This window comes from Adelges cooleyi, unplaced genomic scaffold, assembly GCF_023614345.1.
Source record: "Adelges cooleyi isolate 19-005CV unplaced genomic scaffold, UGA_ACOO_1.1 ACOO_flye_CR_arks_rails_tigmint_CR_PRNA_376, whole genome shotgun sequence".
NCBI lineage: Eukaryota > Metazoa > Arthropoda > Insecta > Hemiptera > Adelgidae > Adelges > Adelges cooleyi.
The window spans coordinates 1,561,371-1,581,449 of NW_026096053.1; the positions used below are offsets into that span (position 1 = coordinate 1,561,371).

General features: G+C 33.6%; 1 protein-coding gene across 1 annotated transcript in view; it reads right to left on the reverse strand.

Moving 5' to 3' along the window:
- LOC126840369 (uncharacterized) overlaps window positions 1-7,599 on the reverse strand; it is a 41,978-nt gene extending 34,379 nt beyond the window's left edge. Inside the window, exon 1 of the mRNA XM_050576048.1 lies at window positions 7,174-7,599. Coding sequence (XP_050432005.1) covers window positions 7,174-7,388 — 215 coding nt within the window. The 5' untranslated portion in view covers window positions 7,389-7,599. The remainder of the gene's footprint in view (window positions 1-7,173) is intronic.
- Between the last annotated feature and the right edge of the window lie 12,480 nt (window positions 7,600-20,079).

The following is a 20,079-nucleotide window of genomic DNA, read 5'->3' on the forward strand; positions in this document are numbered from 1 at the left end:
CGGCCGGCTCTAGACGTCTGGAAATAAAAACCGTATAAAATCCTTTTAAAAACCATACGCAGACGAAGAGCACCAGTTATAAGTTATAGCCAAGAACTATATAAATATACATAAAAAGAACAAATTTAAGAAATAAATGTGAACACACTATAGTGTTGTTGGCAAGTGGTATGATTAAAATTAAAATTGAACGACATAAAATCAATAACGTGTTCTCGTAGAAGATAAATTAAGTGTAAAAACATTTCGTGACTGAACGTCACGCGGTTAAATCAATTTTTAAAACATTTTACGGGTATAAATTCGTTTTTTTTACAGTTGATTCGATTCATTACGTTTTAATACTAAATGTATTACTTGTTTGGAATTGAAGAAATACTAATGTTTTATGTGATAGGTTAAGGCCAATGACATTTTTTTGCAACTTTTTATTTTTCCACGTCGTGATATTGTCAAAACAATTAGTAGTGGCGGCATATGCAGATGATTTAGTTATAATAGCAGAAAATGAAGCGAGGCTAAAGAATACTACAAGAACTTAGCTGGAATATGGGAAGAGAATAATTGGGTTAACAATAAACGAGGATAAGACAAAATACATGGTCGTAACTAGGAATAACCATAGAATAGGACACTTGGATATTGGTAACTACAAATTCGAAAGAGTAGATAATTTTAAATACCTAGGAGTGGACATCAACAAGGACGCAAATAGCCACGAGGGAATAAAACTTAGATTAGCAGCGGCAAACAGATGTTATTTTAGATTGGTTCCTCTATTAAAATCAAAGATTTTATCTCGGAAGACAAAAAAAACTCTTTACAAAGTACTAGTGAGACCAGTAGCCTTGTATGCGTGTAGGGCGTGGGCCACAACAATGTCGGATGAATGTAAACTGGCGACCTTTGAACGGAAGGTATTAAGAAGAATATATGGTCCAAAAATTAACAATGAAGGAGAATATGAAATAAGGACAAACCAGGAAATTCAAGACCTATACGGAGAAGCAAATATCATTGGAGTTCTATAAAGTAGTAGATTGAGCTGGGCCGGACACGTGTGGAGATCGGAGGGTCCAATCGGCAGGTGACGAAATGGAGACCAGACACGAAGAGACCTAGGGGATATTCTAGACAAAGATGGAAGGATAGAGTGGTCAAGAACTTGGAATAGAGAATGGGAAAGAACTGGCGAGAGACAGGGACCGATGGAGGCAAGTGGTTTGTTGCGGCAATGCGCCTAAATAGCCTGTAAAAGCCTCGAAGAAGAAGAGATATTGTCATTGTGGGTAATATATGAAATTTGTTCGACTTAATAGAAATTATAATAAATTATGAACACTTAAATTTTTTTTTCCTTTATTTTACATATACGATCTATACAATTTTTGTACAAAAGTATATATGATGACACAGGTAAATTATAAACATTGAAAGTATGAAAAGAGAAGCCGTCCACTGACGACACTCGTATTAGCTTCTTTTTTTAATTAATTGATAGTGAGAAGGTCTCTGCACCACACTTAAATATTAATAAGTTTTTTTTTTACATAGTAATCAAAGCGTCAAGCCGTATAACTGCAATAATTTTTTTTCACTAGTTTTGGATATTCATCAAGCCGATTTACATAATATTTAGTTACTTCATTGGTGTAGTAAGTAGTTACCTATATACGGGTAAAAATACATAGTTGGTCCAACATAATAAATAATTGGGCTAACTACATTTTTAAAGCAGCTATACGTTTAGTTCGCTGTTCGGCTAACTAAATGTTTAGTTGGTCTAAGTATTTATTTAGTTATTCCATCTAGAAATGTATTGTGTTCACATATTAACCAAAATTGATAGTGTCGTTTAACGTGCGAGTTTTCGTTTTTCATGTACGCACGAGGTTGACGGTAAATCTTAGTATTAAGTTACAGTGTGCAAACAACATACTCAGCGCGGCAGTTTTAGTAGCCTCGTGAACGCTCCAAACTCCAGACACGTATTTCGACGGACCAAAAATGGTATATCGAAACTAATACACTGTTCAAAAGTACAACACCGAAAGCATTATTGCGACAATATAATAATAATCGCATTAGCAGTGTCGTAGGCCGGATAAATGGAATTTCTCTCGTCATATTATTATTATGATCTTTTCGGCGGCGGGTGTAGGCGAAAAAAAATAAATGCCACAGGCAGTTCACCTTTTTTCCCAGAACCAGAGCACACACGCGCTTGTCTGTAAAAAAAAAAACCACACACACAAACACAATAGAGACGCGACACACCGACGGTGATCGCCGCTGAGGCGGCCCCTTGTGTCCGAGTGTGTGTAACTAAAAACCCGACAACACAAGACGCATTATGTTAAGTATATTATAAAATATAAATAATAACAAAATACCTACACTATACGTACATACATGCGTTTTGATAATATAATAATACTATAAATCCGAACCGAAGGACGCGACGCCGGCGAAACGATCAGTTTGGGGTTGTTAGGTATTAGTATATTATTATATATTTTTCGCGTTGGTGGTAAATGCGGGAGAGAGTTCATTATTTTGTGGTGTAGCCCTCGAGCGCGTATTGAAATTATTGCTATACAGTATACAGTATACTCGACGGGGTGTTATTACAATCATCGAGGGGGTTAAAACCACAGTGGTATAAGTCACATTAAAATCTTAATTAGAGAGACAAAAAAAGGTTTAATAAAAACTCACATTTGGTGGTAGAGGTAAGGTAGTTATTACTAGGTTTACTTTGCTTTTAGATAAATTTACTTTTCAAACATGACTCGACTATTTGATGGAAACGCGACTTACACCGCTAGGGTTTTTTTAACTCCCTCATAATATGTCTATCGGTCCCGAACTGATTTGTAATAATATATACGATATTTTAGATTCGGTGTTGGTTCGACATTTATTTTTCTTCTGTGGACCTATTACTATAATATTATTATGGCGTAACACCAAACGCGCAATTTGACAAGAAGCCTTCCAGGTCCGCGTGCGTGTCTGGAATACACACAAACACACCGACCAGATAGGGTAGAAAATCAATTTTTCCAACACGGTCGCCCTTTAAGTGACCAAGACACGCATTCGGAACGCGTTGGAAATGCGATTGAAGACGAGGTAGGTACGCCGACGGCGTGGGACCCAAGTGTGTGTAAAATAAAATAAAATTTTTGGGGGGGGGGGAGATAGTATGCCGGCCGAACGGTGAATGACTGTGGCGCGGCGGCACGATTCCGAGAATGCAACCTCCTCCGTATTACGCGATTCCGAGGATTTATCTTTAATGTCTTCTTCTTATTATTATTAATTTTTTGTCTTATTCTTCTCCGTCGTCGCTTCTGCACGGCGTATTCCGCAAAATGTATAACATCAACACGCAATAAACACGTTTTTTATAATAATAATAATATTTAAAAACAATGTTCGTACACACACGATTGCAATGCGTACTACATCCATGACATTTTTTGAACGCCGTCGACCGACGGCCGCATACAAGATGAAAAAATTATTATTATTATTTGATATTTAAATACACACACCGTCGCGGCATTACATTATAATATTTTATACAATTACCCACTAAATAATATTTCCGCGAAACACGAATAACTAAATAATGAAATAAATTATAACGGGCGACGGTCGGATTGAAATTTCCGTTGGGCTAATACATATTTTTTTATTGAACGGTATTTAACGAGGTTGTCAACCTAATGCGTGGCATCGTTCACCCACCCGATATATTTTTGACGTTTATAATAATAATGTATATGTTTTTTTTTTAATCGTCGATGTTTCTGTGCAAATAATAACTTGTCGGTTTTTTATATATTTTGTCACGACGCAAAAACCGAAATTGGCTATTATTGGCTATTAACCAGCATTGTAAGCGTTAGAAAATGTTATTATTCAAATACACCCCCCTAGTGTACACGTGTAAATTGTAATATAACATTATGTAAACAAATCCCACCAATTATATCCACCGTTGATTTGGAAGATGCACATTTCGTGCACAATGCGATATCGTTAAAAACTAAAAAATGTAAGGGGTTTTGTGGATCTCGTCTCGAATAAATGTTTACAAAAAAAAAAGGGTTCGATATACCTGTTTAATGCCCAGATTGTTAATTATGAATAATTTATCAAATCAACAGGTCTCTTTGATTTGATGTTGTTCGAGGGATCGTTAAATATTTAACGATTCGTTTAACTCCTAATAAACGTTTGTGCGGCTAGAAATTAAATGAACCCATCGTGTTACAGTGTACGAGTCAAACATTATTATAATATTATATGTCTGTTCACGTTATATTATGGGAGTCGTCTGTCATTAGTAATAATAATCAAACGTTATGGTCAATTACGGGGCGGTTCCGATGACGGCTGACGCCCTACGACAATTGTAATTTGGTAAAAAAATATCTAACAAATGTTAAATAATTATTGTAAGTATTGTACCTATGTTGTAAACTTCGAGCAATTATATTAATTATAACTCGCACAACACCTTTTCAAATAGAAAATACTACAGCAATTTATCTAATTGCTGTAGTAATGTATCCTGAACACCTGCCCAAGATCGGCACACTGATACAAGTAGTCTGTCAAGTAGGTCATAACTCATTGGTGATTGTTAAAGTCCATTAACACAAATAGGTACAAATACATGTAAAGACGTACCTACCGTAAAATGTATATTATCACTCTAGTAATGATAAATATACAATATACTCTTCTATTCAAGTAAAGCAAACAATAAAATATTAAAATAATATTTTCGAGTTCTTTTGGCGTTATTTAAATTACAAAAAATAACAACCAACATATTTTTTTTCTAGTTAACTTAACCATATTTTGTTGTTTTGTCAACTATTATTAAACCACTTAATCTATTAATTTACATAGATTTACTAATTGCTGTAAGAGTTAACAACACTTGTATGAATCAGGGACTTAAAGAAGCGTTCGGCATGAAGCGGGGTTACTTATTTTAATACGATAGTAAGTAAAGTAAAAAAAAAAAATGTACACATGCTGCTAAATAAAACTGTAAATACAGTTCATATCTCACCAAAGGTTATCAAACTGAAATTTCTAAAACTACATCAACGATAATGTAATGCTATTAATACTTAAAAAAAAAGTTTTTTTTTTTACTTTAAAATATTGTGCCTAATAACAAAAAAAATTACATGTTTTTAAAATAAAATACTATATTTTTTTAGAAGGATTTTTTTTACAATACATAATTATATTACAACGAGCGAGAAAATTCGGTTTAAACTATGATATTACGATATTACTTTACTGTACATTTCGAAGGACCGTTCGGAAAACCCGTCAGTTCAGTTTTAAATTAAATTAATAACATTCGAGGTAGACTCGCCGTGGGGGGAGGTCATGTTGTTTAAATTAGTTTCCAACCCAATTCTATGTAAATGCGAAAAAGGGTAATTTGGTCAAATTCAAAGTAGTACGTGGCCCTAGGATCAAACATCCAGCCGATTTCGCTTTGTACTTTCAACCGAAGCTGAGCTCAATGCTGTGACAATGATTATCATTATACTTAGTGTTGTGATGACCGTAATTCTTCTGGTAGAAATATTTGTCAAAAAAAAAAAGTCATTTAAAAGGCGTTTTTTGATTTTCATGTAGTAGTGTGAAATCCAAAATTCACATTTTACTAATTTTACTTTTGGAGCCATCGTTGTTTTTTTACTAGTACAAATGGTCTTATGCAATGGAAATAAATAATGCTTTCAGCAATACAAAAGGATCAATAAATGGCGACGGGATTGTGGTCAAAAGGGAGTGTAGTAGAAAACTAGAACGGACGACAACGTACACGATGAAAGCGACCGATCTTACTCTTAAACCGTGCACGTTTTTCATTTACTTTTCTTTAAACCTATTATCGGCTGACTTACAATAATATTATTATGCAATATTATACAGAAATGATTTTGTTTTGTTGTAACGGTGGCGCAAGCAAACAGTCTGTTGGTAAATTCTCGCACAAAATTGTATTGCTGTAATTCAATTATGATGAAAACTAGTTTTAGCGTTGTTGTACATTTTACAGGCGACTTAAAAGCAAGTGTTTTGTCGGTGTAGTTTCCTCAAAGTTGTTATCGATGAGACTTGCCCGCCCTATTAACAGTTTGTTCATCCACGTTACAGCTACAATCTTTTCGCAGCAGTATACATCCACTCACATAGTTTAGGTTAGTTCAAGCAGCGGTCATCGCTGCAACTAAACCTACACTCGGTAGTAAAACTTTAGTAAACGGCACAAGATTTTAGTGAAGGTCAATTATCACTTATAAGAGCGGATCTTATCACATCACAGTGTTTTATCATTTATAGAATGCATTTGACAGGACATTTATTTTGACCACCTGGAATTTTTAAAACAAGTTCCGGCCGTTCGTCGGAGACTCGGCTGCGGATGTACTCGAAAATTTGAAATATCACACCCGGTTGACTCGAGAGGAAGCTGGCGAATGGGTTTGCCAAAGAAGTGGGCGGAAGCCATCAAGGAAGAGCGGAACACGAGGATAAGAATGAACGATCCCGCTCGTGTAAGACGAAGAGCTAACTCAAATATTTAGACAATTTATGCAAACACTATCCCAACCTATAACGACACATACATTTACTTTAAGCGCACAAACAAATATTTTATACTTAACTTTATAAGTAACAAAGTAGCTATGTTTATAAACGACAGAAGTACATAATATTATAATTTTATTTTCATTTATCTAATGTAACCTACATTCTATAACGAAACACTAAGTAGTCGGTTCGCACTGAGAAAACTCGAGTGAAAAATTAGGAAATTTATGAGTAATAAAATAATTGATCAATTAACGTAATTAGTAATAAACACAAAATTACCATTGCTATCAATGTTTTTTTTACACTCTTGAAGTACAAAATATGGTAACTTCACCGTATTAAGTATAAATTATACCTGACATTAAGTGTCGCCCGATAATGTCTCAACATTAGTTCAACCCAACATATTTTCGATTTTCTGTGCTACTTAAGTGGGAGCCTTAATAATTGAGGGGCGGATAATATTTTAGTGTTACACACAGCTGCACTTTGTCACCGTTATTAATTATAATCCGTTTTAAGACTCACCATTCGAGACTCAGGTACTTCTTGCCGCAACAGTGGAGAGTCTTGAACGAACTGATGGCACCGTATTCGGACGAACTGAGTTCCTTGGTGAACTGCACGCCGGGCCGCAGTTCCTTAAACTTGTGGTCGTCGCAGTACGCGCACTGCACGCCGCTGATGGAGCCGGACGCCACCAGGAACGACACGGCCACGACGACGGACGACGGAAGATGCATGGTTGAGAAATGAGAATGACTCGGGTCGTGTTCTGTTCACGTCGAAATATCCGCGAAAACGAGATCGACCCAGCGGCAAGTGAACGCGAATGTCATACTACGACAGCGTAGGCAACGCACACCGGACCGCTATGAGGAACGCGCGCGACAATACTGATTCGTGATTACAGATCACTAAAACTTACCGGCTGTGAGTGGTAAGTGGTAACTGCCGCGCCGACACGCGGTCGAATGCCGAGAGAAGGTGGCGCGGCCCTCAGCTGATGCGGCGGCGGCGTTAGCGACGGCCAACGAAGACGGCGGATTCCCTCGTGAACCAGCGGATATAATATGACATGCGGCCGTCTAGACATCGGCTAGCCGGCGTTGTTTGTTTCAACAGTGCTACCACTTGGCCCGGTGAGAATGTGTACGGTAATACCAGGCGCTCTTGTCATTGCCATGCCAAAATATGCCAATATTTTATTTATCCAGTCAAATATGATGACCTAAAACCGACATCCTCTAATTGATTATCAATTTAATTGTTATTGTACATCCGTTGTCCGTATTGGACAAAGTTACGTGATAAATTATATGATATATCGTCACAATAAAACCGGCAAGAAAACGGTTGCAGTATGTGACAGAAAAAAATGTTGATTTCACAAAACACGTTAATTGGGCGTTTCCTATAAAATGTCGATTGTACGATTATAACACCGAAGACAGCTGCAGTATTAAAATGAGTGTATTGAAAAAAATAACAGAAATGCGAATGTCGAAATAGATGTGTGGAGTTACAAGGTTAGAGAGAATTAGGAACGAGTACATACATCAAGGGTTTGGAATGCATCATAGAATACTGAGTGGTACTGGGAAAATATGGTTGGGTATGTGGAAAGAAAACGGAGGCAATACAAATAGTAAAACTGTCAGAGTGATTAATGTAGAGTGGTTTAGAGGTAGACCCGGCAAAGAAGTGGGCTGATCCTATAGAGAGATGTGCTACTTCATAACAAAATTTGTCCAACAGGCTATATTTAGAGATCTACCTAATATAACTTGTAAAAAATCTGCGCTTATTCATGTGAAAATCAAACCCAATAGGTACCGATTAGACCACGGCAATAAATGGGTGATCGAAATTTGGATTTGAATTTTTTTTCCGAATTTTCCCGGTTTCGGGGGGTGAATGAATTGACTTTTTCAACTTTTTACCCGCCCAAGTAACGTAAACGCAGACCGATCGATAGACATGCTATTCGAGTAAATCGGTCTGGATGAAAAAAAGCCATAGTGTTTAACACACATCATTGTAAAACCAAAACTTCTTCGGCACCGTCGCGACGCCAAACTAGAACAAAATGTCAACGCTGGATAATAATATCATAGCGTTATAGTATAATATCACAAAACCGATATTATCGCACAGCGTGTAATGTCTTGGAGGGAAAAAAAATTTAATACACAGTGAATTTCCCACGGGGGAGTACGCGGAAAACTGAGATCCTCTCGATCCTTTAATACCGACAACATGCTTCGGGCAGTAAGATTTTATTACCTACGTGCCATAAAAAGACACCGTACATCGCATTTCGGTCGACGGATAATAAAAAAAAAACAACGAAATAAAGTAACTCGACTTGCGGCGTCGCGTTTTTCGATACCGCGGGTAGTAGATAGATACTTGATCTACATCATACTTATTGATAGTATAGTTGCCTACGGATCTTGGTCCCCTGGAGAATCGTACGACCCGCGGCGAGGTCATATCCGGAAAACTTTCGTAGTATAGATAAACAAACTACGGTAGACAAAATTACCGTCTGGCTCGGCCATAAATCAATTTTACAATATTATACTATAGTTCGGCTAGGTCGGTCGACTATCTCCGCGCAATCAATACGTACTGTTTACGCGCATAAATCAAGTTTGGTAAATTTAGGGTGTATATTATAGTTATCTTACGAAAATCGTTTTGAACAATGTGTAAACTTGACGCGTTCCGGTCTGTCACCCTTCGACGCGTACATTTGAAGTAAGAACAGTCAACAGAATAGATAAAAGCAGAAGGGTCATTTCCAATGTAAACAAAAAAACCTAACACACCCAGATGCACAGTTAAATTAAAATAAACAGTTTAATTAAAATAAACAATACTCATAGTACTGTGGACATGCATGTCATTTAAAACCGGTCGTCAGAGAAGTCTTAATATGTTTTAATGTGATTTTTATATTTGATAACAGACCAACTAACGCCATGTATTTGTCAACTATGCAAAAACTGACTGATTTAAGATGTCAATTGTTGTGTCTAAATATGTTATATTATTCTTTATTAAACATTTTATTATACCTTGAAATTGTATAAATTATAATATACTGTTGATTATCGCAGACAGAAACCGTATGTACACGCGTATAATTAGGATAAGAAAAATATGAATGTTACAATTACAACAAAATTATAAATTTTTAAAAAATTTTTTTTTAAAGATCACAATACAACAGTAAATTTATAAATATTAAAAACGGATAAATAATAAATTTCGGCAATTAATTACCAAAAATGTATAAACATGAAACATAAAAAATTAATACAAAAAAAGCATGATATGAAAAACAAAAAAAATGGTTTCTACTATTTCATAATTTAGTAAACAAAATCAAAGTAAATGAAACAAAACAAAAGTAACGAAAGAAAAAAACAATATATGTATGAACAAACTGAATTAAAAAAAAAAATGTAATTTCTAATGTAAAAATTTAATAATAAATATTGGCCGACAAAATGTACTTAACCGTCTTGAAATAAAGTAAAGCGATGGCCTCTCAAATAAATAAAATATCTATACAAGTAGCGCAGATCCCATTTTTGATAAGATACTTACAAATGAAATATGACGGTACTTTTTTAATAAAAATAAAAAATCTCATTCTCCTAGGCGATCAAAATACAGAACCCCCTCCCCTGCCAGTCCACAGGTTATGCAGATTTTTTTTTTATTTGGCGTCCTAAACTAATTGTTTGCCCCCTAGAGATAGCCAGTACGGGCCTGAGCGTGAGTTACCAAAAATTAGGTTCTACACATATAATATGATAATAATCAATATTAAATAACATAAAAGCGTTTAGCGGTGTAATATTATCATTACTATATTCGGTTATCGGTCATTACTATATATCATACATAACATACTGCATGAAAACGATCCGAAAAGCGTTTTGTTTCATTCGACGCAATTTATAACAGATATACATCAACCGAGTTACAACTACGTGATTAATGACAAGTTGTCTATAATATTCATAACAACAGTACAAAACTATTATTTCGTCGACCAATGTGTACCTATGATGAACGATTTGAACGTAATGTATGTAAATTATTCAAATAGATAAATGATTAAATCGAGTTACGGAAATTTCGAAAAATAGTTGGTAACAAAACCATCAAACCGGTCATTGGACATTGCAAAGTTAATAAAATAATGAAGTACGACTAACCGAAAAATTGCACAACCCTTTAAAGAATAGATGATAATAAAGTGAAACGGGTTTCAACCAGGTATTAGTACAATAAACAATAGCCAGATAATTGCTTCAATCGGGGAAATTGACCACTAAAAGGTAAAAAAAAAATGTATGTAATTTAAAATTTACGGCATTAGAACTTAGAACCAAACGTACTGCGTAAACCCTTTAAACGCAGCATAAGTTTTAACATTGAACGACTTCTGTTTTTTTTAAATTAACAGTGATCATTTTTAAAAATGTCGAAAAAAAGTAAAAAGAGTTTTTTTTTAATAAAAATACAAAGAACTTTTTTCATTAGAAATGGTCAAAGGAAAAAATAACAATAGACGCAGAAGAAAGTTATATGCCTATCCGAACCTTTTATTAAAAAACTTTCCCGGTACAAGCTGGAATAAATTACTTTCTCGAGTATTCTTTGCTAGATATAACAAAAGAAACAAAATACAAACAAAAAAACCAGTATTAAAAAATTGTACCTAGAGTGAAGATATCGTTTTACTACTTTAATATGTACGACGGTATAAGCGATTACAAATATGTAAATCACTATATATTTGCGAATTGTGACTTGCGCCGGAAAAGACCAATCCCACTTTTTAATTTTTTTTGAACTTTTGACATAAAGGGTTTTTCAATTTTTGTCCTGAAAGTGTAATTTTGGTCCATTATGTATATGGTGTTTTAATTTACAAGTTTAATTTTTTGCCACGTTATTAGTATACCATGTAGGTTTTATTCTCAAACGTATTTTGTCCAGCTGTAAGAGCCAATTTATTATCTCTCAGTTCTCGTGTGCCGCATTCAAAAAGCCTAACTTATAAGTTATATAATATGTTTTAACATCCGCTTCTCTATACTCATGCATTTTTATTTTTTCAATTTGTTGTGCTGTAAAGGTTTTGAGGAAGACAGGGGCTGTTTTTGTTGTCCAAGATTTTTTTAAATCGTAAATTAATTAATTTAATAACGGAATTATTGCACCTTGTTAAGAATCAAATTTTAGTTTTTTTATAAATTTCCCCTTTCCTTAATGGTATTCTTTAACCGCTACTTGTTTTGTTATAATATTTCAATGCTCTTTTTAGTATAATTTTTTGTTAATTATGACTTAATTCGAAAACCCTTGTTTCTTTTCAGTTAAGACATAAAATATCCTCATTGAAATGTTATCTAAAAAATTATATATTTTTTATTGAAGATTAAAGTAGCGACTGGAAACGAAACGTATTCCGTGAAAATCCGTCCGAGTTTTCGCTCTAATTGAATTATATTATTTTATAACCCATAACAATTTTTTCCTTTTATTCCCTTCAGCTTCGGTTACCGTTAAAAATAACAATAATAATATTAGATGACGTCTTTTTTCGTGTGGCTTTGTGCTTTTATTTCTAGTTACCACTTTACAGTTGTTCAACTACAAACCCGAGTATACGTTTTAGAACCCCCTCTCTAGATGTCGCTGACAATATAAGCCTAAAGCTATAGTACATCCGCGTTATCCACTCAAACATTCAATACCCGAATACCCCGTTAAGTACGGTTAAATATTAATTACATAGGTTATAGCAACAGTATCTACGGTAGACGGGATTAAAATATTATTATTAACATTTGGCGATTAACTATTTACATAGCCTAAAAGCCGGTGAATTACGCGTACTGGTATTAACACTATAAAAGATATATAACGGAGTAAAGCGAACCATTCAAGGTAAAATAAATCAATACACTTATTTAGTGGTCTGTGATTTTGGATATTAAAGATGTCGTAAGAAATTGTTAGTTAATGCTAGCATTTTACCTGTACAAAATTCTGCTCGGCCAGTATCTAATATAAAACAGTAACCATTTTAGAACAACTAAATTAAAGTTCGGAAAATAAGGTCCTGCTAAAATTATAGTTTGCTATTTTAATTCAGCAGAACAGTCATCAAAAAACAGTAACTTTTTTTTAATCAAATCAAAAACGTGTTTATACCATTATATACAGAGTCTACAGAGTGCTAATTGAGTACAATCATAATAATTGTTAGCCAATATAAATTAGATTAGCAAACAATGGAATTGTATTGGTACAAGCATCGTTACGTTGTTACTTTAAAGGGATATTGCAACATATAGTTAATGAATTGTATTGCGTTTAAATACAAATTTTATAAAATAATGCCAATGAAAGTTGAAACTAAATTTTTAAGTACTTAGAAAAATATCATGGGTGGCTGACATTCATTTGGGAGGCACTTATGACGGCCAACCCTTATAGTCAGAAAAATCGGCTGGTGGAAATAGTGATTGAATATTGTGAGATTAAACAATATAATCTCAACTATAATCGTTCATGCGTAGTTGCCGTTAAAATAGTGCAACTTAATACAAATAACTCTTTTATTGTTAGTTGTTACAATTCATAAATGTGAAACGTTTATAAAAATAGTTGAAAAAATTTTCGTAAATATATTATTTTACTTATAAAATCAATCTGGATAATTCATCATGACCCTCGGAGACAGTTTGGGATTAAAACTGTCATGGGTAGGAAAAATTCTGTTGCGGTGGCGTTTAATTTTACAAGTCAGTCACACGTTGGAAAACAGTATTTTATGGTGTTTAATTTTTTTTTCCAAGACAGCCGCCAAAGGGTTAGAGTTCCGAGTATTATAATTGAAGACACACAAGCCGGGATTATAATGTATAGCCCTTTTAGCCAAGGTTTTACTAATGTCGTGCGCAAGAGCCATAGACGATAGATCTATAATTAAATCAAGGGCGGCGCCACTTGAGGGGGAGTGAAGGGGGTGGCAGCTGTGGGTAGACTTTGACACTTCTGTTTTGTTCTCAAATATGTTAAATTAAAACATTAATAAATGTTTAGAATTACATACTAAACTTTGGTAGTAGTAAAGAGCTGCTAACAAAAATAGTGGAACATAATCTGTATGGATTTCGGTTCTCTTCGGTAAAATAACGCTTCTTAGTTTAATTTTGTATAGCATGTACACGTAGAGTAAACAAATACAATCGAATATAACGAATAAAAACAAAAACGAAACGAATAAGGCATTTGAAAGAGAAATTAATACTTAAAATTTTTTTCATTTGATATTTTCATATAGAGCAGTTCGAAAAATGAATGTATTATCAAGTTAATTTTAAACCATTGGCGTTGGCGCAACTAGACCTTTTAAAAACTCTATAAGCTCCCTCAGAATTTTAGTCAAAATTATAAACCTTACTTAGGTGCTGTGTCTGTTTGGTTGCTAACATTTTTTTAGACCCTGGACGAGTTTTAAAGGATTTGAACTTTCTTAGCACACCCTCTAGCTGTGCCAATGATCATCGGTTACAGCTATATTCCTTTAGGACCCAAAGGAAATCATCTAAAGTTTAGATAATCTATTATACAACAGAGAAAATATTCAATGTTTTTTTTAATTTAAATAAATAATAGGATCAAATTTAATACTAGGGAAATGATTATGTATTTTGCGCAGGCCAAGTAATTGTTGGGAACATTTTAACGTGGTATTACTACTACTTCGACGGTCCGGTTAGTTTTGACTTTTGGGTCAAATGCACAAAACATAATATGTTATCAGCTGGATATAATAACATAAATAAATAGTATGCGATTTAAGGTCCCCGGGGCACTAACGTTGATTTTCTATTTTACGTTCGCGGTCCCGAGAGTCAAGGACGTGTTTTGTTATTCGATTATTATTGTTCTTATTATATTTTTTTTATTCCAGTTAACCTTTTATTATGTATTTTTTATAGTTGGTTCTTTTTAGAAGACGGTTACCGGGAACTGCTCGAAATTCAATTATACAATAGTCCTTAATTACATCTTCGCGAATTCTACTTAAACTTGGTATTTGTAATTTTGCAGCGAAATCGTTTTTTTGGAACTGGGGCAGAATATTTATGTAATCGGTGATCCGGAAAGACGGGTGTAGCACGAGCAAAGCGGTATATAACAAATAATTCAGCTCTCTCGCTCGGAAAATGTATTTTGTCCCTTTCAACTTTGCGAGCGTCCTGTGCAAGATTAAAAAATTCCTTTTTACAACTTGCAGAACTATTTCAACAATTGTAATACGATTTTAAAAAAAACAATTAAATATGCATGAATTCAAGTCGGACGGCCAGCATTCAACAGGTACTACTACTGCAATGGTCTACCCTATATTTTGTTCCCTACTATAATATTGTACATTGATCTGTCTTATATTTTCAATATGTGGTTTATTGTTACAGTACAAGCACAGATGAGGTCGTGCTGAGTCGATGTGGCAGCAGAAAACCCCGACTTGTCAGGGATGTTTTGAGCAATGGAAACGGAAATGGGCCGAGTGGATTATAATAAATGGAGAGTATTTTAAAATGGATAAAATTGATTTGCTAATTGTATTACTTAACACTTGTACAGTTTCTGAATTAAGCATGAAACATCATTATGAAATGTACTCACTTGGGAGTTATGTGGGTGACGGGAAGAAGAGAACTCAGAAAAAAAGTAAAAGGTTCAGATCTTCTCGTGAAAAAGTCAACCAATCAAAGTACCTAGTGGTATCTACATTGCGGCTAAGTCTGTTTTATGCCTCATTCAGAAACTGGTGTTAACAAGTGTTAAACAATACAAATAAAAGAGCAGTGTTGCTCATAAAATTGGAGTAAAGTGAGGTTATGAACTAAAGAAATAGCAGACTTGGCCACAATGTAGATATCACTACTTTGATAGGCTGACATTTTTGGGAGGGGGTCTTGAACTTAGCCTTTTTTCACTGTTAGTTTTTTGTTGGGGTCGAATATTTAATGTTTGAGGAACCAGAAAAAGTCCAGATTGAACCCTTAATGGTCCTTGAGTACACCGGAATAATATATATTATTATTGCTGATTACATTTATAAAGCGTCATAAAACATAATTATATTTTACAACCATAAACTCTTTTCACACACTTTTTATACCACTGTGCTATACTAAAAATTTAACAGCCGTAATATCCTCCCAATCTAAAATTTCTGTTTATTGCTTCGATACTTGACAAATAAATAATGTCAGTGTGTCATTTGGAGTACATAGTTTTAAATGTATAATAATGTTCAATGTTATTAAAAAAAAATAATTTTTGGTATTCTCAAAAATCGACTAGCAGTGTACATTTTAATTGTCCAAGCGTTTTCATTAGCTATATGGTGTTTTCCGGCTATGAACGGGTAGAATGAGAAGACCACGCTGTTAATCTAAAACTAAATGGGCGGATATCGTGTAACAAAATGTAATTTAACCGAAGTACCGAGTACCTAGTGAAATACTTAGAAGAGGTATACAATGTTTTGGAAAAATGGAGAGATGCACGTATTTTAGCGACGGCGATTACGTAAGGTAATATTAAAGCCAGAAAACAATAAGGAGAAAACAATGTTCATAAATTATTGGCTCTACTCGAGTTACCCAGAAATGCGGGTAACTTATAATTTTTGTTGATTGGAGATGAGCGTGGACGGGCGGGATACAAGATCAGGTTTACTTTTATACATTATAATATAATATACATTACAGAGAACTGCATTGTGCGTTATTTTTAATTCATTATGAATAATGCACGAGGTCAAAAACTCCTTAGGCTCCAACTAAAAGAAGTACACGACGGTTTCCGAGTACAATTATTATTATTCCGTATCGTACCAAAGCGCGTTAATTATTTTTCGTTGAAACCAAATCGCGTACGCTCGAGTAACACAATACAATATAGTCTTGTCTTATATTTATGTATTTTTTTGTTGATTTTAATAGCAGCCTTTTTCAAAACGTACATAATAATATACACCTGACAGTAATAAAAATCTGGCGGAGAAGTACTCTTCAGCGTCGCGTCGGTGGCAAGTAACAACTCGAGGGCCCATAAGTACAGTTTGCTGTTCGGCTTACGGCATAATCAATGTATCGACTGTGCCCTTAACTATACTGAAAAGAAAATTTAAAAAACAAAAACCAATACGGGTTAAATAAATATATATATAGTAGTTAATCCTCAACGTGACATTAATTCACAAAATAAATACAAGTAAAATAACACTAGAAATTCGAAACAAATATATTTCTTAAATAACATTTATAAGTTCTATTAAACTAAAGTGGAACTTGCGGAAGAAATTAGTTTTTATACACTCGGGGGAAAAAAAATAGTTGGTCCAACTAAAATTATGGTTAACACAATACATTTCTAGTTGGAATAACTAAATAAATAGTTGGTCCAACTATGTATTTTTTTCTGTGAATGTTTACAATTAGAAACACATATCAAAGTTTCGTCCGAACAGCGACCACAATCCTCAGTATAAAATATAAATTAAACTAAAACAATTTTCTTTATTACATGGTACTAAGCAATAGGCATTATATAATTACTATGATAATTTACAATTTAATCGTTAATAACTTAATAGATAATTGTGCAGTTTACCAATTACAGTACAATACAGCTAGTCGTGTGTTTAAAACAGAAATTAGTTTTTAATGTCGTTACGCAGAGGACATTTTTACAAAACAAGCATTTTTAGGCTAAAACAGTAGTTCATATTTTGTTTTTATTTGTGGTTATTAATTTTTTACCAAATAAACACGACGATAAATTTTAGGTTTTTACTAAAAAAAGCTACCCCAAACAACAATTTATTTCGTTTTCTTACTTTTGGTTTTTAGTTTTTAAAAAATCGCACCAACTTTTTTGGTAGGTACCCCCGAGTTTTCCAACGTTTCTATATTCGTTTAGTTTTTGCCTGTATTATATAAAACAGATAAATCAACAACTTTTCACAACTGATAATAATAAAATCATGTGTATTACAAATGTTTTCGTCAAAATCTAGATAGTGTTATTTTGTTTACGTTTTGAGCTTTCACCAATATATTGTGTTCAAAAGTCAAAGGACGTTATTAAACGGCAAACGTCGCTAAATTTGGCTATGCATGCCGTTCTCTTGGAGTTGACATAATGTACTTAATATATTATCGTATATTGGATCAAAATATATGCAATTTGAACGTGTATTGGCTTTTTGTTTGCTTACCCCGGGATTACACACAAGACGGTACGCGCCTAGTGACTGTAGCTGGCCTTTGGTGTACGCCGTATACATAATAATATATAATTTATACATTATCAACCCGTAAATTACGCCCGAACAGCCGCACGAGGAGATAGCCGCTTTTAATTTCCGGAACGGACAGATATATCTCCGGCCTGGGAGCCGGTGGATCCGACGTTTATGTATTGGGTTTGTATAGTATATTTTACGGAAACGGTACACCGAGTTCCACGAAACAATGGTTTAATTATTTATTGCTTTTAGTTGCCCACGGCACAGTGTCCGAGAGGGAGAGAGTAAATAATAAATATATATGTGGCGTTACTTCAACTAACGCGCGAATTCAAACCACCTAATTTTCCACAGTGTTCTCGTTAGCACTACTCGGTTGACTTTTACAAAAATCAAAACTTTATGCTAATCTTATTACAATTTATATATATTGTCCGATCGGTTTAATGTCGTATTGTTAGGTACAGTGTATGCACGACCTGTATATTATCCCTATCCTGTGCACTGTAGACCCGTTATAGGACTATTATATATATATATATATATATGCAGTCAGTAGTCACATGTGTAAGGTTTAATGCAACACTGATTAAATATGTATAAGTTCATTTGTTGTTAAATACTTGAAATACTTCAGACAAGTATTTGATTGGTGTCTTAACATTCTTAAATATTTTAAGGTTCAACTACTCAGACCATTAAGTGTCAGAAATACTTTTAAAAGGTTTTAAGCACTGATAACATTAGTCCCGGATTTTTACAAACAATTACTTTATAAATTAAATGTTTGTGCATCCATAATATTTCATAAAATATTAGTGGGTTAACTATAATTGAATAATTAAAAATATTGAGGTATTTCACTAATAGATATTATTTTATTTTGAAATGAAAACATGATTTTTTAGAATGTTTTATTTAAAAATATTCAAGCGAATATTTTTTATTTTAAAACATACTAGCTTTTTTGAGCACCGTGTGTGGTGTATTTCTCCATTTGATTTCACTCAAGTGTTTTACGTCTACTTAACACAAAAGAATTTTTTGATTATCCTAACGCTATAATTAGAACATCATATTGTCATGGTAAATTAAATGAATTACTAAAAAATTGAATGGTTCTTTTTTCTTTATAATTTATGATACGAAATGTTTTCTCTATGTAATTTGTAAAATATATGTAATAATATGTAATTTAAAACCTAATGCACCAACCACGGACCTCTATATGATAGTTAATGGACCATTGAATTAGGACTTAAATGCACATTCATGAATTTCGGAATCAGTCACTGAGAGTTTCCGCGATGTATAAAAAATATCTTTTTAATTTGTACTAAAAATGTCAGCACAGATTTAACCATTCAGAAAAACATATTTTATATATACTGGTATAAACAAGTTTTTGTTCGCATGTAATAGTTATGGAAATGGAACTTAACGGGAGTTATGAAGTCTTTCTTTTGGCGTCAAATATTTATTTTTATAATAACTATATTATGTAAGCACATCACATGATGCCAATACTAATTTTACTCGGTAAAATTATACGTGTTTCGTTCACAACAATTCCACAGCAAATTACAGTGCAATATATGAGTGCTGTGTATAGCTTTTATACTGATGTATTAAAAGAATTCTATGAAATAGAAGCGTTGTTTAACATTTACACGACACAAATTGTAATTGGAAACGACAGCTTACAACTGAATGGATATTTCTATGAATTTGGTGTTGTATTCTGAAGCACTAGTCGCGATAAAATACACACTACAGTTAGTAATTTTTAATGTACTTTTCCATAACACACATTTAGGCGGCAAATCACCTACCGACTGCTCACATTTTCTATAACTTCCAGACTAGAATGTTTTGGTTAAATCTTTTTTAATTATTGGTAATAATTGAAAGAAAACAACCATAATATCCATACAAAAAAATGTGATGTACATATTATATAAGGTATATGTTTAAATAATTATATTTCTTTAATAGTTCTTCTTTACAATGTGGTTCACGAGGAGTTAATTTGATATAATAATGAATTTTTATTTCTGTACCTATTG